The sequence below is a fragment of the Bos taurus genome, chromosome X, assembly GCF_002263795.3.
Source record: "Bos taurus isolate L1 Dominette 01449 registration number 42190680 breed Hereford chromosome X, ARS-UCD2.0, whole genome shotgun sequence".
NCBI classification, from domain to species: Eukaryota; Metazoa; Chordata; class Mammalia; order Artiodactyla; family Bovidae; genus Bos; species Bos taurus.
Window position 1 is genome coordinate 11,123,944 of NC_037357.1, and position 26,342 is coordinate 11,150,285.

General features: G+C 36.8%; 1 protein-coding gene across 1 annotated transcript; it reads left to right on the forward strand.

The window, feature by feature from the left end:
- The first annotated feature begins 7,809 nt into the window (after window positions 1-7,809).
- PRR32 (proline rich 32) lies at window positions 7,810-9,727 on the forward strand. Its single transcript, NM_001099188.1, has 2 exons — window positions 7,810-7,917; window positions 8,697-9,727. The coding sequence occupies exons 1-2, from the start codon at window positions 7,898-7,900 to the stop codon at window positions 9,562-9,564; spliced, it is 888 nt and encodes a 295-aa protein (NP_001092658.1). The 5' UTR covers window positions 7,810-7,897; the 3' UTR covers window positions 9,565-9,727.
- The last annotated feature ends 16,615 nt before the right edge of the window (window positions 9,728-26,342 follow it).

Consider the following 26,342-nt stretch of genomic DNA (forward strand, 5'->3'; position numbering starts at 1 on the left):
CCAAAAAAAGAATCTGAATCTTTTAATTAGGTTTGCAATTTCCTTGAGGCTTGGTAGCAACTTCATCATTTATATTAACTGATGCACATTTTAAAACTTTGGTTAAATAGGACATAAATCCTAAAACCTTTTGGTATAGTACCACTTAATACTCTTAAAAACTATTCAGGACTCCAAAGAGATTTTGTTTGGGTGGGTTAAATCTACCAATAATTACCATATTAGAAATTAAAACTGAAGAAGTTTTAAAACACAGGATATAGAAGCACATATTTCATTAATCTCAAAGGAATGACATCACGTATCATGCAGCCTTTGGAAAACTCCACTGTACACTCGTGAGAGAATGAGAGTGAAAAAAGCAGATAATGTCTTCATATAATGATGAAAGGGCTTCCTATGTAGCACTGGTGGTAAAGAACTTGCTTGCAGTGCAGGAGACATAAGAGATGCAGGTTCGATCCCTAGGTCAGGAAGATCGCCTGGATGAAGGCATGGCAACCCACTCCAGTATTCTTGTCTGGTGAATCCCATGGACAGATGAGTCCGTAGGAGTGCAAAGAGTCAGACATGACTGAAATGACTTAATACAGCACACGCACATATAATGATGAAAATATTTTGACCTCGTGGACTTTGGGGAAGGATCTTGGGGACCTCAATTTTCCCCAGACCACACTTTCAGAACTACTGCTCTAGATGAACTAAACTCAACACATTTGTTTGAAACTAATCGAAGTATTTGGAGGTTTATGAATCAAAAAGGAACTGAAGGCATAGGGTATGGTCAAAAGGATATTTTGCTCAAGTGCTCCTGTAGGCAGTTGGTTAGACCTAGAAGATACGAGTATCCACTTAAAGGCTGGATTTGTCCTTAAAAAGCTAGACTTCAAGGTTAAAAGGCCATCTAGTCAGTATTTCTCTATTGTAATCCAAAGACCTCCACATCAGAATCATTAAGGATTTAAACTGCAGATAACTGGACCTCACTACAGATCAACTGAATCAGAATCCTAGAGGTGGAGACTGGAAACTTGCTATTTTAATAAGATCCCCAGATGAATCTGTTACTCAGTAAAATTTAGAAACCACAGACAAATAAGTCAACAGGTCACCCAGACTATGCAACAACCCATACTTCCACTGGCTCTGGTTCAGCCATTTGCAGAATCACCCAGTACCTCCGGAAGGACTCATTACTTTGATTCAGATACTACTATCAGGCTGTAGAAACTTTAATACCTGAGTGAGATCCCTCCATTATTTTTTAGTAATCTTAGAAGAGACACTTTCCCATTACCTGGCCCTCCAGAATTGGATCTTTTTTTCTAATGAACTCTCCCCCTAAGAAGAGTATCCACATATCAGTACATTTCTTTGAAAGCTGGAAGTGGAGGATCTGAAATACTTCAAAAATAAAGGCAAATAGATAGCTCTTGAGCACTTGTGATTAACCAGGATCTTTGAACACACACTTATATTGGCAACAGGCAGACAGCATAATTCAGGCAAGATTTTAAAGTGGTATCTAGAGATGGACTTCATTATTATTTTGATTTTGAGTTTCATCAGCAAATTTTCCTGCACACTGAATTATAATCAGTCTATGAAAATGTTACATTTTCTCCAGCAGGCTCTTTATTTGGCCACTTGAGGGGTGTGTGTGTGTGTGTGTGTGTGTGTGCGTGTGTGTGTGGCTGTGGTAGGGGTGAGGGTGGGGTGCAACTACTAGAGTGGGGGAAAAAAGTGAATTTTTTGTCTAAAGTAGTAAATCGCTCAGAGAATCAATCAATCAAATCTGCACTATCAGGAAACCAAACAATCTTCTTTTTGTTAAGACTTTTCATTCTAATCATCACAGGGGCTTTCAATGGCTCCTGGTGTGCAATACAAGATTCTGAAGTTCAATTAAACATATAGTCAAACACAAAAATGAAGACTCTTTATTCTAACACAGCTACTGCATTAAATACAACAATGCGTGAGATTCATGTATCACCAATTGAAAAGTTGAAAGCATTATACACCGTGGAGATTTTTTTTTTTTAATTGTGGTTAATCCTCTCCACCTTAATGATTCAGGAAATGAAAAATGGCCTTACGGGTAGATGAAATACGTGACTATTTACACAGTGATATTTAAAATGTGTCTCCAGAGTCTTCTTTCCCTGAAATATCACCCATGGTTATATCAGCCTACATATATAAAGTGATTTGGGGCTTCCCAGGTGGTGCTAGTGGTAAGGAACCCCGTGCTAAAGACATGAGAGATGTAGGTTTGATCCCTGGGACGGGAAGATCCTCTGGAGGAGGGCATGCAACCCACTCTAGTATTGTTGCCTCTATCCCATGGATAGAGGAGCCCGGCAGGCTACAATCCATAGGATCACACAAAGTCAGTCAGACACGACTGAAGTGACTTAGCACTCACAGATGTAAAGTGATTTATACATTGCAAAACAATTTCATATAATTATCAAATTAATTTTCTCAACAGCCCTGAAATAGCTAAGAGGTCTCATCATCCTCATTTTACATATGTGAAAACTGAGTCAAATATGCACAAAGAAAGAGATTATATTTTAGTCACTTAGTTTGTAACAGTTACTTTTCACATCTGACTTAATATAATTCTCTTTATAATCCCACTTTACAAATGAGGAGAATGAAGTTCAGGGAAGTTAAGCAACCTGCCCAAGGTCACAAAGCCAATAAGTAGCAAAGCTGAGATTTCAACCCAAGTCTGTGTTCCTCTGATTTCAGAGCCAAAGCCTTTCACAGGTTGGCACATAGGATTCATTTTTAATAAAGCTTGATAAAATGTTTTCAGCATGGATTTACATAGTCTTAATTATAAGCAGAAAGAAATTAATCTAAAATAGCTTTTGCTTTTTAAACCGAGTACTCAAGAAATTAAGTATGCCTTCAATTTGTTTGCATATATATTTATGTGTGTGTATTTATAAACTTATGGTCTAATGGGTTACTGCAAAGCAACGTTTTTCATTAACTTTCCTCATTTTACTTATTAGTCCATGTTTATATCTTAAATTTATAATATATACCAAGGTGAACATAAAATGCATTAATTTTACTTTTTAAGCAATATATTTTCCTAATTCATAAAGGTATTCTCCAGAGTTATCATTAATAATAGCTCACTTGTACAACTCTACCCTCCCAACACCCCACTTCACTCAACACACACACACCCACCCACCCCATACATGCACACAATTGACTCTGTTTTCACACTTGCTCCAATACTAGAAACCAGATGACTTAACCATGATTATAAGCTCAGTCCCACCACACCTTACTGCCATAGAAATAGTATGAGTAACCCTATATCTGCAATTTGAGAACTCAAAATCAATATAATTTTAACACTGGTAATACTATTAAAATGAATTCATTAATAATAGTCACTCAGTGCTGTCCTATAGCTAAGTTCTTTTCTCTGTCACCAACCTCAATCGCTCCATGAAAGGCTTTTCAGTCATCATCCTTCTGCTGAACTACCAGCAGATATGTAATCTTCAATTGTTTGCTGCATTTCTGCATGGACTGCATTTCTGAGATGTATTGCAATTTGGATGATTTCTTCATTGTGGAACTATATTAGGATGGATGTCAGTACGTATATCTGTTAAATAAACTAAACTCTGATCCAGTACACATGTTTTGATCTGAGCCACTTATGTGATGCACATACAGCTATAGTCCTGAGGCCATGTGGTTGAATGAAAGAAATAGGGGTTCTGGTGTCAGTTTGCCTGTGTCTCAATATTGTCTGCTGTTTACTAGCTTTGTTGTTGTTGTTGTTCAGTTGCTCAGTTATGTCTGACTCCTTGGGATGGACTACAGCACACCTGGCTCCTCTGTCCTTCACCATCTCCCGGACCTTAGAAACAACTACTTTAACTTCTCCAGCTGTCTTTATCATCATCTATAAAATGGATACGATAATAGTAACTGTCTTAAAAACTTGTGACTATTAAATGAGACAAAATATATCAAATATCTGGCACAGAGTAAGTAGTAGAAAAATCTGTTTCTTTTTCCTTCCTCATATTTTCTCATCTGGCATGCCCTACTGTTATTTAATTTCTAATTCTGACTCTCAGGATATCAAGAAAAATTAGAGTGATCTATGTTGAAGGAATTTCTGATAGCTTCTGATTTCTACAAGACAATAACTTGTTTTGGAGTCATTGCCATAAATGACGTGTTTTAAAACAATTTTTTTTAGAAGTCTGGAGCAAAGAACTTGGGAAAAGCAATAATAGCCTATTGATCTTCATACAAATAGGTCCAACAGTGAGGCATGCATTGTCAGTTGCTTTTGCCAGTATGGGTAGTGACATAATCTCATTATCACCTGTTCACCCTTGTCACTTACCACACAGAGTTTGCAGGACAGCTGGGGGCAGAGAGGACAGGAGTACTGCTTATAGTTACGCAACTGAATAATTCTGTCTGGCCCATTCTAGGGTAGTGCCATGCCTTCATTAATCTCATGCTTATTAATACACTGAATTAAATAGCAACAGATCCCTAAAAGTATCTGGTCTATCTTCTTGAAGTACTTTTAGACATCCTAAACTGAGAGCTTTCCACAGGCATAGCTACATTATATTTTGAAAGGGAGTTCATGGATGGCATCTTTTGACAACTGTCTCCCCAGAGATCAGCATGACAATCTCTTCATCACCTCCTTATTAGTCTGATGGAAAAAGAGAAAATCATCCTTATGTTTCCATCTCCTGGATTCTTTTTCTAGTGAGAGAGAAATGATGAATTTTAAATGATACTCTGTCTGCACTTACACATCTGTGAAATTTCTTTGAAAACAACCAGCAACATCATTTTGGCAGGACAACCACATTTTTAATGACCTCATAATTGCTGGACAGAAGTAAATATATCCTTGTATGGTTCTCACTTATCATTTCAATAAAGTCCTCAAAATCTTTTGAGAGATATGTGAGTAATATCTAGAGTTGTCTCATGAAATCAGAGGTGATGGGTAATGAAAGGCATTTAGAACTTAGCCACTTTCACAACTAAGTTACTTTCTGGCAAATCTTCAACTTTCATTACCCATTTTTCCCTCCCCAAAACAGTTATTTAAAAAAAACAAATACGTATGTATGTACTGGAGTAGGTTGCCATTTCCTTCTCCAGAGGATCTTCCCAGAGGATCTTCCCGACCCCGGGATCGAACCCAGGTCTCCTGCATTGCAGGCAGACGCTTTACCCTCTGAGCCACCAGGGAAGCCTATATATATATATATATATATATATATATATATATATATATACATATATATATACACACATACACACACACATACATACACTTTATTATTTCATTCTCAGAGCTCAGTGGATAACTAAAGTAGCCTAACAGCTTTGTGTCAAAGAGTCAGTTTTGAGATGATTCCTATTTTGCCTTTATAAAACCTGAGTGCCTTCAAATATTCCCTGCTGGTACAAGTTTACTAATTATCTGGATGATCTTACTATCTTTAGAGGGTCCAATTGGCTCTTTATATTTATATTTCTGCCAAATATGAGCCCAGTTTGGATTAAAAGTAAACTACAAAATTCCAAATTTTCCCTTTCATTCCTACTTCCATGCCTGTTCTTGGTGTGGAATACCATCTCCTCCTCTGCCCTTGTATAATGTACACACCCTTCAAAACACAACTCAAACCCCAATACCACATGAACTATTTCACAACTACTTTTACCTAAAATTAGTTTCTTCTTCTGAATTTCCATTGTGGAAAATGACAGCTAATAGTCTGCGTCTATTCTTTTTTTATTGCATTCTTCTTATATAGATGTTTTTCTCTCTCTGCAGAAAGTTTGAATATTCCTTGAAGTCACTACCAATTTTGTATTTAACTTTTGTTGTATAATCCACACTAAACCAAATAGTGAATGCATGCAGAAGGTATTCAATAAACATTCATTGTATAAAAGCAAATAAGTTGCAAGGCAAAAATCTGAGCTAGAATCCATAAATATATAATACCTATTATGGTTTGTGACAATTCTAAGGTGCCATTGGTTTTATCACTATGCCCAGCTATTTGGCGTCTATATTACATTTCATTCTCATGTAATCCAATTAAGGTGATATTTTACTAAATAGGCATTTTTAGGTAAAAACAGCCAATGATTGCAATATTTTGATAATCATAAAAGGATTTCCTGTGGATTCCTTGCTATTATTCAGAAAAAAATGCAAGCTCTCAAACATAAACTATATAAATATGACTTACCAACTATTAGCAGGCATTAGCTCAAGTTTCATTACTCCCACTGATCTGGGAAGTGTTGAAAGGGCTTTAACGCTCTATCACAATTATATTGCTAATAATAAGTTTTCTTTTATATAAGGACAAGGAAACAATAAGCTAAAGAAAAACAGAAACAGAATCTGGGGAATCAAGCTTTCTTAACAGTGAACCATGCTAGGCAAGTGAACAGATTCCTCTGGGAGAAGTTTTGGAAACATGCTGCTTTCATCTTTCAATGAGATAAAGAAAACTCAATAGTGTATAGACAGGGACAAGGTGCCCTGGCAGGAAGGTGTGGACTTAGAGACTCAAAATTTCTATTATGAGTTTGTTGCTTCCCAGAAGTGACTGTTAGTAGCAGTGCATACATACACATGCATGCACACATACATTCCACAGATAATTGAAACATATGCAAGCACACACACACACATACATATGTGTTATTGTTGGAATGCAGCAGCATATACAGCAGATTCTGATATTTGGAATAAAGAAAGTTATTTTAAGATCTTTGAAGCCTAGTTAGAACAGCACAAATCTTAGGTGAATTTAAGTAAGTGGGCCAAGTTTGGGGCTTTATCTTAAAGCAAGATTAGTACTTTTAGATGAGGGGAAGGTCATCATAATTTCAGAGCAATTAATCTGTAGATCATTGGCAGAAAATAAAAGCTGAGAAAATATTCTTGCTTAAGGTAGGAAGGGGGATGAAATTTAGGCCAGAAGAACAGAAAGTACATTATGCAAAAAAAGTTATAAGGCAAAAATCTGAGCTAATATTTGTAAATTGATGCTATCTGTTATGACTTTTATCTCCCCTTTCACTTGCAGACAAGTTTCCAGAGCTCTAGTCTGGGAAATATGTCTACACATACACACAAACACACACATACACCATACTGAGCCAATAAACTGAAAGTTAGGATAAAGGGAATAACTGAAAGTTGAGGAACTAAAAACTAAAAGCCTATACGATTCTTAGAGGAATTTCTTATAGCGTTCCTCTTGTTTCATCTTCACAAGAAAACTCAGATTGCAAAGCAATTTATCCCCCCCACCCTCCATTCTTCTCCAAGTTAATAGTGGAAATTTAAATTACAAGATTAGACATGGTACTCTACTCAGTGCTTGTCATTTCAACCTGGAAGAAGAGATGTGATGACTACCTTTTCTAAATAAAACTTCAGAAAGAATTCTTAACAAAAGGCCATGCCACCATGAGTCTTCTAAAATCATCTTGCAATGTGTTTCCATCTGGGCTGCAACAGGGTTAAAGCAGGGAATGCCCTTAAGTTCATCTACTACTGTGCGAAAAGGAATCATACATTTAGCTTTAGAGGAGTGTCACAGAATTCTCCCCTCCTCCTCTTCCCATCTCCCTTTCTCCCTCCCTTCCCTAGCAATTGGTAACCTCAGAAAGAGGACTCCAAATCTAGAAAGAACCAGTTGGTTCCCAGCTTCATTCGACCTGCCAAGCTGCTCTAAGGAAGAAGCACCAGTCATTTCTCCAGACTGAGCTGGTCTGCGTGGGCATTCAGCTGGTTTTCTCCATCACTTCAAGAAGGCTTTCCTGATCAAATTCCTCCATGGCTTGCATTGAAAATGTGTAAGTACAAAACTGAGTGCAATTGTTTAATTTGAAGTCAAAAGGCAGTTTGAATTGTTTTCGTGTGTTAAGAGTGACAGGGCCAAGTGGGTTGCTGGGGATGTAGAAAGGGATCCCAGACAAAAGCGTGAAAGATATAAATTCAGGTACTAAGAACACTGGAGTTTTAAATGTAATTTTGAAACAAAAAAATTGCAAATCCTTAGTCTAAAGTTTGGTGTTTAAATATAAAGAAATTCTTACTCTGGGGTGTGGTGTGGGTTGAATGAAAGAAAATTTTAACACAAGATGGTATAAATGTTGAATGATGCTTCATGAAAGAGAAACAAACGGAAGTGTCTGTTAACATAACTAAGCTTTCTTAGACTTATGTGGAAGAAAAAAAAAAAAGTTTTCCCTCATAAGACTTTCCAGAGCACTCCTGTCAGAATCTAAATGATGGGTTTTAGTGGATCATATATCCTGCTTTGACGGAAAGGACTGGTGTTTCCTCAGCTTCCTAGTGTTTATCCAGCCTTGAGGAGGTGGGAATACAGGGAACGGGGTGGAGCCACAGGTCAGCCATAAAGGGAAACCCCAAAGCCTGAATCTCAAGAGGCTGCCTGATGAAGGGCAAGTGAATTGAACAAGTGTTTGCTGACTACACCCGGGAGGAGATCAGGCTCTCCCTTTCCCACGGTATATTTCATTCCAGCGAGTTCGATCCATCACGTATTTCAGATATTTTCTGGTCACCACATTGTCATTTTTATTAACTGATTGATTTCTGTTTTGGCAAGCCTTGGAGGGCACGCCCCTTCACCCACAGCAGTAGCTGCAGCTGAAAACGGGAACCGGGAGCCGAGGCCCAGCCTGCCCTTCCAGTGCCCGAAGGATGATGCAGGGTCCTGGGGCCACCCTGGAGTCCCGCTGAGACCGCCCTTCAAGGTGCTGAGCGATCTGGCAAGAGAGCGACTGGAGCGCCCCTCAGAGAGAACAGGATCTTGCATTCCTGTCGATGGCTGGAGAGCTCTCAAACCCCCGTATGGGCCACCACCTGCTGTTGCCGAAGAGCCCCTAGCAACAGGAGAAGTAAATAGCTCTGAGGGACCGGCAGGCTGGAGGCAGAGCGGGCAAGATTCTATTAACAACGTGTCCCAGGAATTCTCTGGCAGCCCTCCCGCACTGATGGTGGGGGGAACAAAGGTCAGCAATGGGGGCACTGAGAGAGGTGGCAGCAATGCAGGGTTATATGTGGCTTTGCCACGGGGTCAAGGATTCTTTCCATCCAGGGGCCCTCAAGTAAGAGGCCCTACACACATCTCGACCCTTAGATCGGGGATAATGATGGAGTTGCCTCCAGGAAGCACGAGAGTGACGGGAAAGGAGAGGTTGGCTCGTGTTTCTTTCCCACTGGGAGGCCCGCGGCACCCTGTGAAGAACTGGCCAAGGCCTATGCCCTTGGCCTCCAGCACTACAGGTTTAGGTTCCCGCACTACTGCTCATTGCTTTATTCCTCCTCGACCTCCGAGTTTCAATCCGTTTCTGGCTATGCCTATGGCTTTTGCTCCTCCCCCAATATTTGGTCCTCCACTGCCTTCCTGTTTTGCCGATTTCCCTTCTTGGGGAATGCCTGCTCCTGCATCCTCAAACAGAGAGAACAACTGATAGCAGAAAAAAAGAAAAAAAAGGAAGGAGGGGAAAAAATGTTGGAAAAAAATTGATGAAAGTTACTCATTTAAGCTTTTATATTTGAAACCCTCTACCCTCTTTACAGGCACTAATGTGCCTTACATACTTGGAAATTCAATAAAGATTCTAAACTTTGAAATACTGTGAATTATTTTTCAAAATGCCACTCTGGGGGCCAAAGCCTTGGATTTCGTTTTCACCTTTTAAGGAAATGAAAGCAGTTATGTGCCAGTGTTTTCTAAATAGCTTAGTTGAATCCCCACCACTAACTTGCAGCTGTGACTATGGGAGAAGGTAGTTGGGTTCTTGTTAGACTTGGCCAAGTCTGGAACAGATAATTCCTACCCACCTAAAGCTATGGGGGTTGCTCAGTGTAGAATGGGTAAATGAAGATAAGGTCCAAAAGGTAGACCCAAGTCCAGATAATAGAGAAAAATGCACAAATGCTAAAAGATAAGACTGAGGTGAAAATAATGGGGCCAACATTTCATTGGAAGAGTTCTACATCATTGCTTCAAGCATGAACCAGTGTTTGTCTCTCAACATTTCACCAGTGCAAGTACATAGTATAGATAGGGCTGGCTTGATAGAAGTCCAGGCACAAGATGAAAGCAAGCTGAGCCCTTCACCCATTCTTCTGAACTATATATTCAGAACTTTTAAAGGCAAATGAAAATGTTTCACTTCTATGGAATTATTTTCTCTGATGCTACAATGTTTATACTCTTCATAATGCATTACAACATCCCATTATCATGATGGCTCCGAGATTATCAAAAGCCCAGATGGAGCTTCTTCAAGTTCAAGTGGCAAAGATATGGGCACAGCATGCAGGGAGGAAGGATGGCCATCCTGACCTCTATACAATGTCATTCAGGCATTGGTCCTAAACATACTGCCACTGTCTCTGAAGAAACACTAAATTAGAAATATCTGTAGAGTATGATTCTTCCAATAAGTATTTGTTATGCACAAAGCTGATGATGGAGGTGATGTAAGCAGTCAGTTAAAGGCTGTCAAAATCCACAGACACCTAAAGTGTTCAAAGTGTCGCTCAGTCATGTCCAACTCTGTGATCACATGGACTGCAGCCCTCGGGGCTCCTCTGTCCATGGGATTTCCCAGGCAAGAATACTGGAGTAGGTTGCCATTTCCTTCTCCAGCAGATCTTCCTGACCCAGGGATCGAACCCAGGCCTCCTAAATTGCAGGTGGATTATTTACACCTGAGCCACCAGGAAGCCTAAAAAGACACCTAACCTATAATCAAAACCATTAATGTGTTCTTCACACCAATAGGGGGTTCTTCACCACTCTGAGGAAAATGGCTCATGAATCCATGAAGTTTCTTTTCTCCATTTGTTTCACAATGGATTGTTCTAAATGTCCAGGTGGTAGTGCAAGGCTTAAAGGAGCATTTGGATAGCTCTTGCTAAGATTCCCCTCACTTTGTACATCCAGAAGCTGGCACAGTTCCATCAATTCACTGTGGTGGGTTGAGCAAAAGTATTCAGCAAATCATTTGACAGCTGCTCACTCTGAGGTAGCTGAGTCCCAGCATACCAAACACTTATTGGATTTTCGGCCTTAATGAACAGAAGAGTTGGGCATGCTTAGAGTCCTCAAAAATATCTTTTGAGTCAAATGTTAAAAGATATTTTGACAGGAAATCAAGTTGTTGTGTCAACGGCGGTGCAGCATCTCTGGAGAGTTGCCAAAAGGTGTGGTAAGTGACAGCCGAATAGGACACATTTTCCTTCTCAAAAGAAGTAGCTCCTATAAAGGCTCAGAAAGACTTTGCCCACAATTACCACAATCCATGACAAATTCACTCTAACAAGAAAGTGCCACCAACACAGTCTGCTCTTTTTAAGCTCTCTGTTTTCTTTCCTAATACCCTCTGTGTATTATTTTCTACATTTCAAAAAACTGAACACCTATCGTATGAAACAAAAAATAACTATTATCAAATTGAGGCACTGAAGTTTTCTTTATACTGCTGTGCCATAGGAGAAACACATTTTCTTTAGTTGATGCAGAGCTCTATGCCTATATAACAAGTTTCAGTAAACACAAATATCAAATATCAACAGGGATCCTGTTGTTAAATGTAAGTGAAATGTAAATATGTTTGCTTATTCAGAGCCTCTGTATGGAATTACTTTATTATCATAGGTTCCAGCATCCTCAATGACTGCAAAACACCAATTTTTAAACACATGATTTGCCTTGAAATGGGTATTTTAAATTATTCTGGTGCAAGATAAGCTAAAATTAATCCTATACCAAAATATTCTATTCATTCTGGAAAGTGCATATAATTCAATATATTCAATACTTTTGAATATATATATGTTTTCTTTTTCTTTTCTGTGGTTTATATAGCTTCTAAGTGCCAGGAAGAAAAATAAACATCAAAAAAGTAGCCTTTTTCTCCTGATAGTAATGAGAATGGGTTAAGTATTTCCTATTGCAAGTTATCATCATTGTCAAGAGAAGATTCATGATGTACTGTTTATTATTTATTGTCCTCATTATATTCTTTGTCACAAGACTGTAGCATTAGAATTTTAATATCCTATATATTCTCTGCTGCTGCTGCTGCTAAGTCACTTCAGTCCTGTCTGACTCTGTGCGATCCCAGAGATGGCAGCCCACCAGGCTCCCCCATCCCTGGGATTCTCCAGGCAGGAACACTGGAGTGGGTTGCCATTTCTTTCTCCAATGCATGAAATGAGAAGTGAAAGTGAGGCCGCTCAGTTGCGTCCGACTCTTAGCGACTCCATGAACTGCAGCCTACCAGGCACCTCCGTCCGTGGGATTTTCCAGGCAAGAGTACTGGAGTGGGTTGCCATTGCCTTCTCCTAGAATATAATAAAAAACTGTACAACTTTTACCTTTTCTGTGTCCCAAAGTGTGATTCACTAGCCATTTCTATTTTTTACTGTTTACAACTTCTGTAGCCTGATTGAAAGGTACACATGCAACCAATCAAACAGTAGAATATGGAAAAGGTTAAGGTTCAAATTATAAAATTTTTAAAGCTTATAGTCTTTCATAAACCAAAGTAACATTAAAATTACACCTTGTTTTTCTGAGAATTATTATAACAAACACTAAACAGGACCAAAGAATTCATTTTCATTAGAGACTTAAAGTTGAGATCATAGTACTATCTTCATCTACTCTGGAACAAGTAGTTTATTTCATGACTGCTAATAAATGTTATATATATATATATATATATCCTTCCATAATTATTAAACTGTACTGTGACTGAGTGAAGTCACTCAGTGGTGTCCAACTCTTTGAGACCCCATGGACTGTAGCCTGTCAGGGTCCTCCATCCATGGGATTTTCCAGACAAGAATACTGGAGTGGGTTGCCATTTCCTTCTCCAAAACTGTGCTGTAACAATGGCATTACATTAGCAAGTGCTATTGAGAGGTGTAGATTTTTAAAGGCACTAATACAGAACTATGTAAAATGACTCTATTTCAAGATCAATGGGCCAAAACAAGAGTTAAAAGAAATTTTACACAGATCAAGAACACTATGTCATGTCATAGGTTAATTCTATAGCTAGCACAAAATGTTGCATGTCTTCTTTATAATGAGCTGGATTGAGTGATATTCCCACAGAAAGAGCAAGTAATGAGACTAAATTAAGTGAAAGAACCCATCTGTTTCTCTGTGATGATATTCATTTTTTCTTGTAATAATGGAAATGTATAGCATTTATCCAATCAAGTCTAGATTTGAGAAGTGAGAAAAATTGTGCTTCATCATGCAGTCATATTCTTAAGTGTTTGAGAAGGTGCTACTCTTACCAAAGACTAATTAAATACATATGCTTTCTCACCCACCTTTGCCATTCAGAAAGACTTTCTCAGTATCCCAATTTCTCAAAGAAACTATCTGTGGAACTCAGTTTCCTGAAGTGACGATACTATTGCTTTTATGAGAATGAAGTAATGTCCCACAATATTTTAGGGAGGTAAGCTGACCACAGTTCTTTCCTGGTAGATCAGTGGTAAAGAACTTGCCTGCAATGCAGGAGATGCAGGTTTGATGCCTGGTTTGGGAAGATCCCCTGGAGAAGGAAATGGCAACCTACTCCAGTATTCTTGCCTAGGAAATCCCATGGACAGAGGAGCCTGGTGGGCTATAGTCCATAGGGTTGCAAAGAGTCAGACATGACTGAGTGACCAAACGACAGCAACAAAACTGACCACATTTTTCTCAACTCTGAATAAAGCACAAAACTCCATCGTTCCTATCATAAAGGGCTTCGTCTGTCTAAGCATGTTTAATTGTATGATTTATTGGGAAATATATACTTATAACAGACTTCATCTAACACTCTAACTGTAAAAGCTTTGACTCAGAAGCAAAGCAACATGGGTACATGGGGGTTGACAGATAGCACTTATGCATGTGAGAAGAGAAAAACAGATGGAGAAAGAGGATTGAAAATAGAGAGGGGCAGGGCCACTGTCAGTTGAGAAGAGATGAAGTACTTTTGAAGAGGCAGCAGCTGCATATTGAAAATACTGTGGGAAAAGTAATACATTTGGATATGGGAAAATACAATCCAGGGGAGACAGAAAGAGGCAGTTTGAAAGGAAGGAAGTTATATGGATTAAGTGTTTCATGACAGAAAGGGCCCTGTGTAGGAGCCACATATTTGAGAGGGTGGGGATGAGATGATTAGAGAAACACTAACCAGCCTTCCTAAAATGAATCTATCTCTGCTACTCCATTCCTTTCTATAAATATCATCTCTCTTTAGATAGCAGCCAATCTCATGTTGCCTATGTGAAACTGGAAGCCCTTTCTGGTTTAGGTTTCATCAATCCCCCAAACTGGTCTTGACAAGCAAACTCACCATCATCCAGGTTACTTTATTAGCGAAGTGGGTATGAAATGAATTAGGCTCACAAAAGAGCATTCTGTCTTCAAGTTCTCAGATATATCAGACCCCAAGCTTGTTTTTCTTTCTAAATTTAAACTTTTTCCCTCTAGCAAGGTACACTGATCTTTTTCTAATTTTGCCTTTTCATTCTGCCCATTAAATGATAGTTTTATGAGGTGAAGTTGTTGGTTTGTTAATCATACTTCATCCAGAAACCAAATAATCTATTATTTTTCTCAGTGGGCATATTTATACCTCCTTCAGGTGTAAAATCCTCACACATTGTGTTAATGCTCATTGGTGCTTAGTAGCTATTAGCAATTTACTCTACAATCAATGTGTTGAAGATACTATTTAATGCCCCAACTAAAAAGTTGATTACCCATAAATAGAACAATATTTAAAATCTTGTGTCAGTAATAAGTCACACCTGAAGGAAAATAATCAAATATAATGTTTCACAAATAAAAATATGTTGAGAGAGTCTAATGAAAACTCTCAGTAAAATCACAGATGACCCCAAATTTAACAGAATGACATGACATAGTTCATAAACAATCCTTCAGACTTCATATAAACTTTACTGGTTCAGTGCTAGGCATTTTTACAAACCAGTTGCAATGTATGTGCCTCTCAAATTGTTCAACTTCATGATTCATTAATACTGCAAACATCACTAGTCAAATAAATCCATGTACATATCACTTCAAAACAGTGTAAAAGCTCATTTCTCCTCAAGTATTTGATATGAAGTAAAGTTAGTGAAGTTATATAAGGAAAATGCCGATTCCAATGCCTAAATGATACCTTCTCTATTTACCTTGATAGTGTTATCCTTTTAACATAGCCAGCAGTGAAGCTTACAAAGGTTAATCAACCCTTAATTGGGAAACTGGTAAGAGACCTTAGGTCTTGGGTCTGAGGCTCATTAAGCCAAACTGAAAAAAAAAAAAAAATCAGAGTGTAAAACACAGAATCTATGGCCTTGAAGACTAAAGTCATTCAATGTGCATTATTGGAAGACACATTGTATGAATAGCTCTCCACTGGATGCTACATAAAATTAAAACCAAATAGACACCTGTGAAAGTGACTCATTACTAAGAAAACGTTTGCTTATCTTCAGTGATAGAAGACATACACTTTATAGTAGAAGGATTTCTCTTGTGGTCATGTGTCTGTATTTAGAATTTCCACCTCTTCTGTTGGTCTGATAGGTTATCAGTTTACAAAAACTGAGATTCAAGAGATTTAGTGATTTAACCAAGAACAACATGTGACTTAGTGGCAGTGTCAGAATCTTCTTATTATACCATATTTCAAAATGTGTTTCAAATGTATTAAAGATATAAATGTAAATAAGAAAATAAAAATGCCCATAAATACTAGAAGAGAATATAAGTGAAATAATATTTATAGAATTGTGATCTCATGATAATGTCAGAAATCAAAACAGATGACAGTATTAAATGATCTATGTGTCAAAATTATTATAAACAGAATTTAAAAGCAAATGAAAAGCTTGGGGGAAAATATGCAGGATATCTACAGAAAGGTTAAAGTGTTATTAAAAAAATTTTGTTAGTCAAAATAAAAAGTATATATCTTCATATAAAATGAATAAATGACATTAACAGGCAATTTACAAGAGAAAAAATTAAAATAGCTAGTAAACATATAAAATCATAAGTTTGTAAGTATAAATTTTAAAAATACATTTTTTCTCTGTCATAATTGGCAAAGTTTCTTTCACATGATTATATCCTTTTTCGGGGAAGGTTGGGCATACGTGTGCCCTCATACACTATTCATAGGAATATAAGTGGGAGAACATTTAGTGAGAGCATGTTACAATATTAAATAAATTCTTTAAAACTGTAATGTTCTTTTATCCAAGAATTCATAACTTTATGATTAGGCTCATCTCATCATTAGGTAAGAAACATTTAGAAATAAACTAAACTTTTCAAAACAGACAATTGTCCAATTAAATTGTGGTCCATTCAGATGACAGAACATAATGCCCACATCAGAACAATAGCAGAGAACTATAATTTAAAAAATGAAAATGTTTATATGCATTTAAAATGAAAATTTCAAACATATGTAACAGTATGATCAAGTTTCTTCTCTTTGCTTATCTATATTTTTGAATTTTTATAATTATAAACATTTTTAGTTTTGTAAAGAATTCATTTTGATATTTGGCAAAACTAATACAATTATGTAAAGTTTAAAAATAAAATAAAATAAAAAAAAAAAAAGAAATCTTTTTTTATTTTTTAAAGATTTTTTTAATATGGACCATTTTTTTATTGAACTTGTTACAATATTGCTTCTGTTTTAAGGTTTTGGTTTCTTTTGGCTGCAAGCCATGTGAGATCTTAACTTTCCCATCAGGGAGCAAAGGTGAAGTCCTAATCACTGGGCTACCAGGGAAGTCCCATATAGCAAAATTCAGGAGTTGTGATAAAAAGGAAATCATATATGATTTCTACAGTCTCTTTCAGCTCTGCACTTTAATGAAACAATTGTATAATAGAAAGCAGAATAATATATTTTGCATTATAATTTTAAACGAATGAGTACTCAGAGAAAGTGAGAAAAAAATCATATGTGATGGGAATAGTTATAGAGGTTTCTGTGAAAGAGTTTAGGCTTCCCTGGTGGCTCAGGTGGTAAAGAATCTGCCTGCAATGCAGGAGACACAGGTACAATCCCTGGGTTGAGAAGACTACCTGGAGGAGGGCATGGCAACCCACCCTAGTATTCTTGCCTGGGGAATTCCATGGGCAGAGTACCCTGGTGGACTGCAGCTCATGGGGTCGCAGGGAGTCACACACAAATGAAGCAACTAACACTCTCACTTTCATTTTCATGTCAAAGAATAAGACTAACTCAGGATCACTCTACTTTTGCAAATTATGGTTTCTTGATCTTTTGTGAAATGAGGCCCTACTGCCCTACTTCAGTGGTTTTAGCCAAGATTTTTATTTAGCTGATACTTGTCTTCCCAAGACATTGTGTGTCAATGAGTTGAGGGTGGGAGGTCAGTGCAAAGAGGTGAGGAGCTAGGAATCAGGACCCTGAACAGAAAATGGGACCTGACCTATATGGCAGGTTTGCTCAGACAAAGAGTCAAATGCAGACAGGTCTGCTAAACCAGCGTCATGCACGTAGGTATAGTTAGTTAGTTCAGTCACTCAGTCATGTCTGACTTTTCATGATCCATGGACTGTAGCATGCCAGCCTTCCCTGTCCACCCCATCGGTGATGGCATCCAACCATCTCATCCTCTGTCATTCCCTTCTCCTCTCACCTTCAATCTTTCCCAGAATCAGGGTCTTTCCCAATGAGTCAGTTCTTTGTATCAGGTGGCCAAAGTATTGGAGTTTCAGCTTCAGCATCAGTCCTTCCAATGAAGTCAGGACTGATTTCCTTTATGATTGACTGGTTGGATCTCCTTGCAGTCCAAGGGACTCTCAAGCATCTTCTCCAATACCATAGTTCAAAAGCATCAATTCTTCTGTGCTCAGCTTTCTTTATAGTCCAACTCTCACATCCATACATGACTACTAGAAAAACCATAGCTTTGACTGGACAGACCTTTGTTGGCAAAGTAATGTCTCTGCTTTTTAAAATGCCGTCTAGGTTGGTCATAGCTTTTCTTCCAAGGAGCAAGTGTCATTTAATTTTGTGGCCACAGTCACCATCTGCAGTGATTTTGGAACCCAAAACAATAAAGTCTGTCACTTTTCTATTGTCTCCCCATCTATTGGCAATGAAGTGATAGGACCAGATGCCATGATCTTATTTTTCTGAATGTTGAGTTTTAAGCCAACTTTTTCTCTCTCTTTCACTTTCATCAAGAGGCTCTTTAGTTCAGTTTAACAACCCTTTAATATTTCCATCTTTTCTAACTGGAAAGTTCTTGATTTTCCATTGAACTACAATGATCCTTGTTTTAATTTCAACAGCCTGGACCCACACGTGTTAACTGTAGCCAGAAAAATTTCAGAAGCATGTAGGTGAGTCATGTTTCTGATCCAGGCAGGAACAAAGGTGCTCAGATTATCACAATTTTTGGCTCAACGTCTTTTCATTCTACCCTGTTTCCTGTTGAATGTGAGCAATTTAAAAATAGGAAGTTAAGACAAGTATGAATGACTTAAGCATTTTAAAGCTGCACATAACCTAACCCTGACAGCAACATACTCAGTATAAATTGTTTTCTATGACTTGTCTGATAATTACACTTTAAAGTGACTATTAAGAGCAAGCCCACCAAGGATATGATCCTACAGTTTGTATACTGCACAAGGGTGTCTAGCCAAAATGGTAAAAGCAGGGATTGAAATTCAGTTTGTACTATCCTACTTGCTAAACAGTACACTTGAGGAAAGGTAACTTTTTCTAATTTGTCCACCTGGAGTGGATACTTTTTCTGATTTGTTCATAGAAGCAGCAGCTACTAGCTGTGGTTCAGGTTATTAACCAATGGGTCCGAATATATTCATATTCAATATGACTGGAAAATCATTAAAAAGCATGAGCATAGTTTAGAGAAACCACAATGTCGATGATGATAGAATTTTAAAAATAATTGTCATTTCAATATGTCCAGTACATGATCAAAGACCAGCAGGCTCTCAAATACAAATTATCTGCTAAAAAGCTACCATTAGGCATAGAAAATGGATTCATATGAAAAACTAAATTAAAAATATAATTGACAAAAGGCAGTTGCTTTAATGGTATTTCTACAAAGTAAAAGTCGTATGAAGCATTTCTTTTGCACCTGTGTTAAAAAAAAAAAACTTTTCAGTGAGAATAATGTAGAAATATAACTAAAACCCTAAAACTCAAACACTAGGCTAACATTTCAAACATACTTTGGAAAATTACTGCTATGACTGACAGTATTGAAATATTAAAAAAAAAAACACTGAAATTCACAGCAATCTTCCAATATAATAAGCCCACAAATATGGACTAAATATAGTTCAGTATGAAATCTACCATTTATAGCATATGTTGAATATCATGTATAAATATATTAATGAGTCACTTTGCATGAGCAAAATAACTTTGCTCCCTGAATAACTTTAACATGCTGTATTTTTCTGTATTTATTATTATTATTTTTTAAAGGGTGAGTTATCACTGAGGTCCTTAAATGGAAATTCATCATGCCACTCAGCTGTATTCACGTTTCTAGTGAAGAAGCTTATTTAAAAATTTCTTAGACAATGTCTCTTGGGTTTAGCTATAGGCAGAAAATGTGTAATTAGCTCTTTTATGTGGCATTAACAAACAATCTTGTTAGTTCATTATTTTTTAATATTTGCATCAGTATTCTGAAAGCAGATTAAGAGCAACTATAATGTCCATATGCAAGATTCGTTAACTACAAAGCTTAGAAAATGTTCACTTTAATCAAAACCATGCCACAATACTGTATCTTCAATTTCTTTTCTTCCTATATTCCTTTTCAGTCTATCTAGACCTTCAACTCCAGGGATTTAGGAAGATTTTATTTTAAATGAATGATATAGGCATTTTAGTTCAGTCTATCATGCTCACTAATAGAACAAAAATTAATAATTTTTTGTCACTGATCCATGTGATAAATATTATCCATGATTTGTCATATTTTCAATGGAAAGATGTTATGGGTAAAATCTTTTAAAGTTAAATTTGGTTTACTTAGAAGTCCTGACTTTGAGAAAGCTGTGGTGAAATTTGATGATTATAACTATAACTGCATAAATAATACTTTGATGTTGTATTTATAAAATTTCTTAATCTTTCCTAGACAAAGCTACACCAATGTTACTTGAGCTGCATTTTTTGCACACATGAGCTACATATTACAGGCATTCTCAATCTGTTTTAGGTACATTAAATGAGTTGTACTGCACTTTGGATATATTCCAAGACCACCAGGATTAAAGGGTTGTGAAAAGAAGAAGAACACCAAGTGAGGTAGGAAAGGTAAGCAGGTCCAGACTATGCAGACACCTGTGGCCATGCAGAGCTTGGATTTTATCCTAAGTGCAATTGCAAAGGCATAGATTGGAGGAACAGCCCTAACATACTTGACCACTTAGAAACTGTGTGCAGAGTGAAGTCACATGTTGGTATCAACTTCCTTCCAGGTCTCCATAGACAACCTTCAGTAAATTCACAGCATAGTACTGCACCAGGGGCTGCTCTCTATACCTAGATATTACACCATCACTAAGTGGAAAGTATTCAGTTATTTTCATTTTAAATATAACATCAAATACATATATTCCTTAAAATTTGACACACCATTATTGTTTTTCGTGGGCTTCCCAGGTGCCGTTAGTGATAAAGAACCTTCCTGCCATAGCAGGAGACCTGGGTTCCATCCCTGGGATGGGAAGATCCCCTGGAAGAGAGCATGGCAACCCACTCCAGTATTCTTGCCTGGAGAATCCCATGGACAGAGGAGCCTGGCTCCGGTGCATAGGGTCTCAAAGAGTTGGACACGACTGAAGAGACTTAGCACACTTTGTTCTTTGTATTCCTACAAACACTGATAAACTTTTACTTGGTAACTTATTTTCCCTCTGAACTAAACATGAAATCTTATTCCTTTAAATTGTGACTATATAATTAAATCTTCTGGATCCAGGATCAAACATATGTAGCATCTAGACAGACGTTCACCCATACTTCACTAGATTGTTTGGCTACCAACATAGTCTTGACTTCTGTTGAATTTGTTGTAAACAGAAACACCTGTGCCTTATTTAACTTCAAGATGCTAGGAAGCTAAAATTTCCCTTGCTCTATTTTATGTGATTCTTCAAAATTAGACACAAGAGTTACCGAACTTTTCTCTCCTTAAATTCTCCTTTGCTTATTTAAGTCCATTTTTACAATCTCTGTCATTTGAAAAATGTTCACTGCAAAGTAGTAACATATTTTTTATCCTTATATCAAGTTATGGCATGTAGTTTTAAAATATTTCATGAAAATCACTGGTAATAGGAAATGTGGAATAGTTTCAATGCAAAGTCCTGAGGCATTCCACTAGAGACCTTCCTCAATTAATCAGTATTATGAATATCTGGCCATTTAACCAGTTACAAATGCATTCGACCACACAATAAGCTATTTTCCTATTTTTCCAGAGCATGCAATGAAATATTTTGTTCAAAGGCATACTATGAATGTGGCATTTCCCCTTTAAATAGATCACATTTAAATTTCCACTCAGGATAATGATAAACATCATATAGAAGGGAAATAAGAACCTTCATTTTTATATAATTATCTCCTTAAATTATGTACTTTCCTGAATATTTTTAGGGAAGAGGAAATCACATCCATTGAAAGTGAAATATTAATAGATAGGTGTTATCTGTATAGAAAATGGGTATACATATATTAGACACTTAGAAATAATCTAGTTCAAATATCCAATTTTGTCTTCAAGGAATGTAATGGTCACACAGATCAAGAACTCAGGCTTCTTAAGTAAAATTCCAGGGCTTTGTCACCTCAGCATGCTCTCTGGAAGAGAAACTGTAAGAGATTCTATGAGTATCACTGGAGAAAAGATCACCTAACCACTACCAACCTAGATGCTAAAGAATGTGTGATGATCACCTTTAAAAAGTTTGCAATTCAGTAGTATTATCATAACAAAAGCAGTGATAATGCTGTGACTAGAAGTAGGGCTAACACTTACATTGTTAATTTGGGGGTTTAAAAATAACTTTTTATGTTGGGGGAAGTTGCAAGTTTTAAAAAGTAACACACTTGAATCTGTATAGCAGTAAGTCATAGTATGTGAACAAACTGAATTCAGGAGGTTAACACCTCTTGTTCCACACACACTACTCTATGATTATAGAGTAAAACATTCTAAAGAAAATCTTATACAGAGTTAAGAGAGGGTAAGAGAGCACCAGGACAAAGATGAAGGGTACTTTCTTTGACTTTCCTTCACTTCATGGTCTTTTACTAGCCTTTATTTTCTTCTGTAGTTTTTATTAAATATATAATTAAAAATGCAATGTCTTCTCCCCTTTCAGTGCTTCTCCTATGGTAATACTGCCTTAAATATTCATACTTCACACTCTGTCAATGAATGAAGGAGACTGATCAGATGACTGACCATCCTGCTCAAGAGACAAGCTGAAAAGTTGAAATTATGTTTTTCCACTTTAACTTAAAAACATCTTTGATAACAAATGAAACAAATATATCCCAGAGTAATTTTCTCTATGGAAACAGAAAAATTCACAAGCTAAATATGCCTTCAATAAATGACTGTCCCATGCCCAAACTCAGTTTATGGGTATTTTTATTTTCCCTCTGCCTTTGTTTCTCAGTTTTTGCAATTCAAACTTTTTGAGTTTTCCTTTGAGCAGCATATTGTTTATTTATGTTTACCCAGAATAATGACATTCTTGAATGCACAGAAGTTTTACTGTAATTTTCTAGAAGTGTCCAAATGGTGTGCAGGACTGTACCAGAGCTCGTGACTAGTGCTACCCGTAAGTGATTGTGAGTTTCTTATTTTTATCAGCTACTCAGCATAAAATTTCTTTTGTGTGTGTGTGTGTGTGTTTTGATCACTGCTTTTTAGAAATTTATTTATTTTTAATTGGAGGATAATTGCTTTAAAATATTGTGTTGGTTTCTGTCATATGTCAGCATGAATCAGCCATAGGTATACATATGACTCCTCCCTCTTGAGCCTCCCTCCCACCTCCCACCCCTTCCCACTCCTTTAGGTCATCACAGAACATCAGACTGAGTGTCCTGTGTCATATAACAACTTCCCATCAGCTATCTATTTTACACATGGTAATCTATAGGTTTCAAAGGTACTCTCTCAATTCATCCCACTCTCTCCTTCCCTTAACTGGGTCCCCAGGTCTGTTCTCTATGTCTACATCTCTATTTCAGCCCATAAGTTCTGTGATCTTGTATGTCTTGACTCATTTTATCATTGTGAGTCTTAATATTATTGGAATTCAGTTTTTGTAATGCCAAAAATGAGCTACCAAGCAAAGAGATAGTAGCTTAAGACAAAGAAAAATTATGAGATTGGTGGGCAATGCAAATGAGATTATTTGTTTTTCTCTATTCAATGGTATTTAGAATCGAGAATTCATTACAATTAGAATTATTAGTGCTATTTAGAAAACTACCTGGTTTTATCATATTAGTGGGAAGGACTCCTTACCATTAATAAAATAAACCTTATTAAATTTCTGAGTTAATGATTTTGATTGACAAAAAAGACAATTTCATATGGTGGAAACATGCAGGTTTTTGGAAAAGTTTTATATCTTAATTTCTAAGTTGAGATACAATTCATATATCATAAAATTTGCCATTTTAACCTATATGAGTCAATAATACTTTTCAATTCAACTTAAACATTAATTTTTTTTGCATAATTTTGAAGGTTACTTTCCATTTAGAGTTATTACAAGCTAGAAGCTATATTCTCCATGTTATACAATACCTCTTTGAAGCAATCTTACACCAAATAGTTTGTATCTCCCACACCCCAACCCCATATTGCCCCTCCTGGCCTTTCTCTATATCTGTGGATCTACCTTTTTTTGTTATATTGACTGGTTTGTTGTATTTTTTAGGATTCCACATATAAGTGATATCATACAGCATTTGTCTTTCTCTGTCTGTCTTTCATTCTCTGCCTTGAAGCACATAATACCCTCCAAGTCCATCCATGTTGCTGCAAATGGCAAAATTTCATTCTTTATGGCTGAGCAGTATTTCATTACACCCTCATCTAGTCAACTGTTGATGGATACTTAGGTTGCTTCTATACTTTGGCAATTATAAATAATGCTGCTATGAACATTGGAGTGCATGTATCTTTTCAAATTAGTGGGTTTTTTTTTTTTTCTGATATATACCCAGGATTGGAATTTCTGGGTCGTGTGCTAATTCTATTTTTAGTTTTTTTAAGAAACCTGTGTACTGTTTTCCACAGTGGTTGCATCAATTTATATTCCCATCAATAGTGTACAAGGGCTCTCTTTTCTCTACATCCTTGCCAACACTTGCTATTTGTGTTCTTTTTGATGACAGCCATTCTAACAGGTGTGAGGGGATATCTCACTGTGGTTTTGATTTACATTTCCCTGGTGATTAGCAATGTTGAGGATCTTTTCATGTGCCTGTTGGCCACTTGCACTTCCTCTTTGGAAACATGTCTATTCAGTTCTTCTGCCCATTTTTATTTTATTTTTTTAAATGTTGACTTGTATGAGCTATTTATATATATTGGATATTAATCTCTTTTCAGTTACATCATTTTCAAATATTTTCTCCCATTCAGAAGTGTGTCTTCATCTTGCAATGGTTTCCTTTGCTGTACAAAAGCTTTTAAGTTTAAATAGGCCCCATTTGTTTATTTTTGCTTTTATTTCCTTTGCTTTAGGAGACAAATCCCTCCAAAAATATTGCTGACATTTATTTCAAGGAGCATTGTCTGTTTTTCCCAAGGAGACTTGAAGTATCCAGTCTTATATTTAGTATTTAATTCATTTTGAGTTTATTTTTGTATATAATGTTATGGGATGTTCCAATTCATTCTTTTACATGTAGCTGTCCAGTTTTCCCAACACCACTTATTGAAGAGACTGTCTTTTCTCCATTTTAAATCACAACTGTGTAATCATTACCACTATCTAATTACCACATAGCATTCACATTGTTCCCAGAAGAATTAACAATTAACAATTAACAATTAAGTATATGGAATATACCATCAGACAGTTCTCAGTTCAAATTTCAGTTCTAACATTTACTACTTGTGGCAATTTTCAAAATATATCTATTTTCTCAAGGTCTGAAACTACTGTTTTGTAGAAATATAACTACCTAGAAGGGCTGTAAAGATTGTATGAAAAGTTTCATGTTTCTTGGCACATACACCTATACCTATAATGGTAACTAATAGCAATTGTTAATGTTGATATTATTGGAAGAAAAGCAACCAAAACTGCTCTTCATCAAGACTGAAAGCACAACCATCTACTCTTTTGAGTCATGACTTCTTTTCTCTAGCTCTGTAAATTACAGTTTGGTAAATGTTTAACAATTGGGTCTGGATGTGGTGGGGAGGGGAGATAAAACCTTGATATGAGGCATTTGGTGATTCTTGTGGTGTAAATACTCCTACCATAGCCTGTTTCCAACTACTGTTTAACAACTGGCTCAGATATTCCTTGTAATTTAAAAAACTGGCTCTGTGAAGCCAAGAGACTGTGAACGGCTTCAGCACACCACTGCTCATAGTGCACAGAACACTAATAGTCTCATTGTTAATTAATTGAAAAATTAACCTTTTAAATTTTTTTGTGTTATGCCAAGTCTATGCCCCAACCAGTAACGCTGAAGAAGCTGAAGTTGAATGGTTCTATGAAGACCTACAAGACTCTTTAGGACTAACACCCAGAAAAGATGTCCTTTTCATTATAGGGGACTGGCATGCAAACATAGGAAGTCAAGTAACACCTGGAGTAACAGGCAAACTTGGCCTTGGAGTACAGAATGAAGCAGGGCAAAGGCTAATAGAGTTTTGCCAAGAGACTCTACACATGGATATCACCAAATGGTCAACACTGAAATCAGATTGATTACATTCTTTACAGCCAAAGATGGAGAAGCTCTATACAGTCAGCAAAAGTAAGACCAAGAGCTGACTGTGGCTCAGATGATGAACTCCTTATTGCCAAATTCAGACTTAAAATGAATAAAGTGGGGGGGAAAACTAAGCCATTCAGGTATGACCTAAATCAAACCACTTATGATTATAC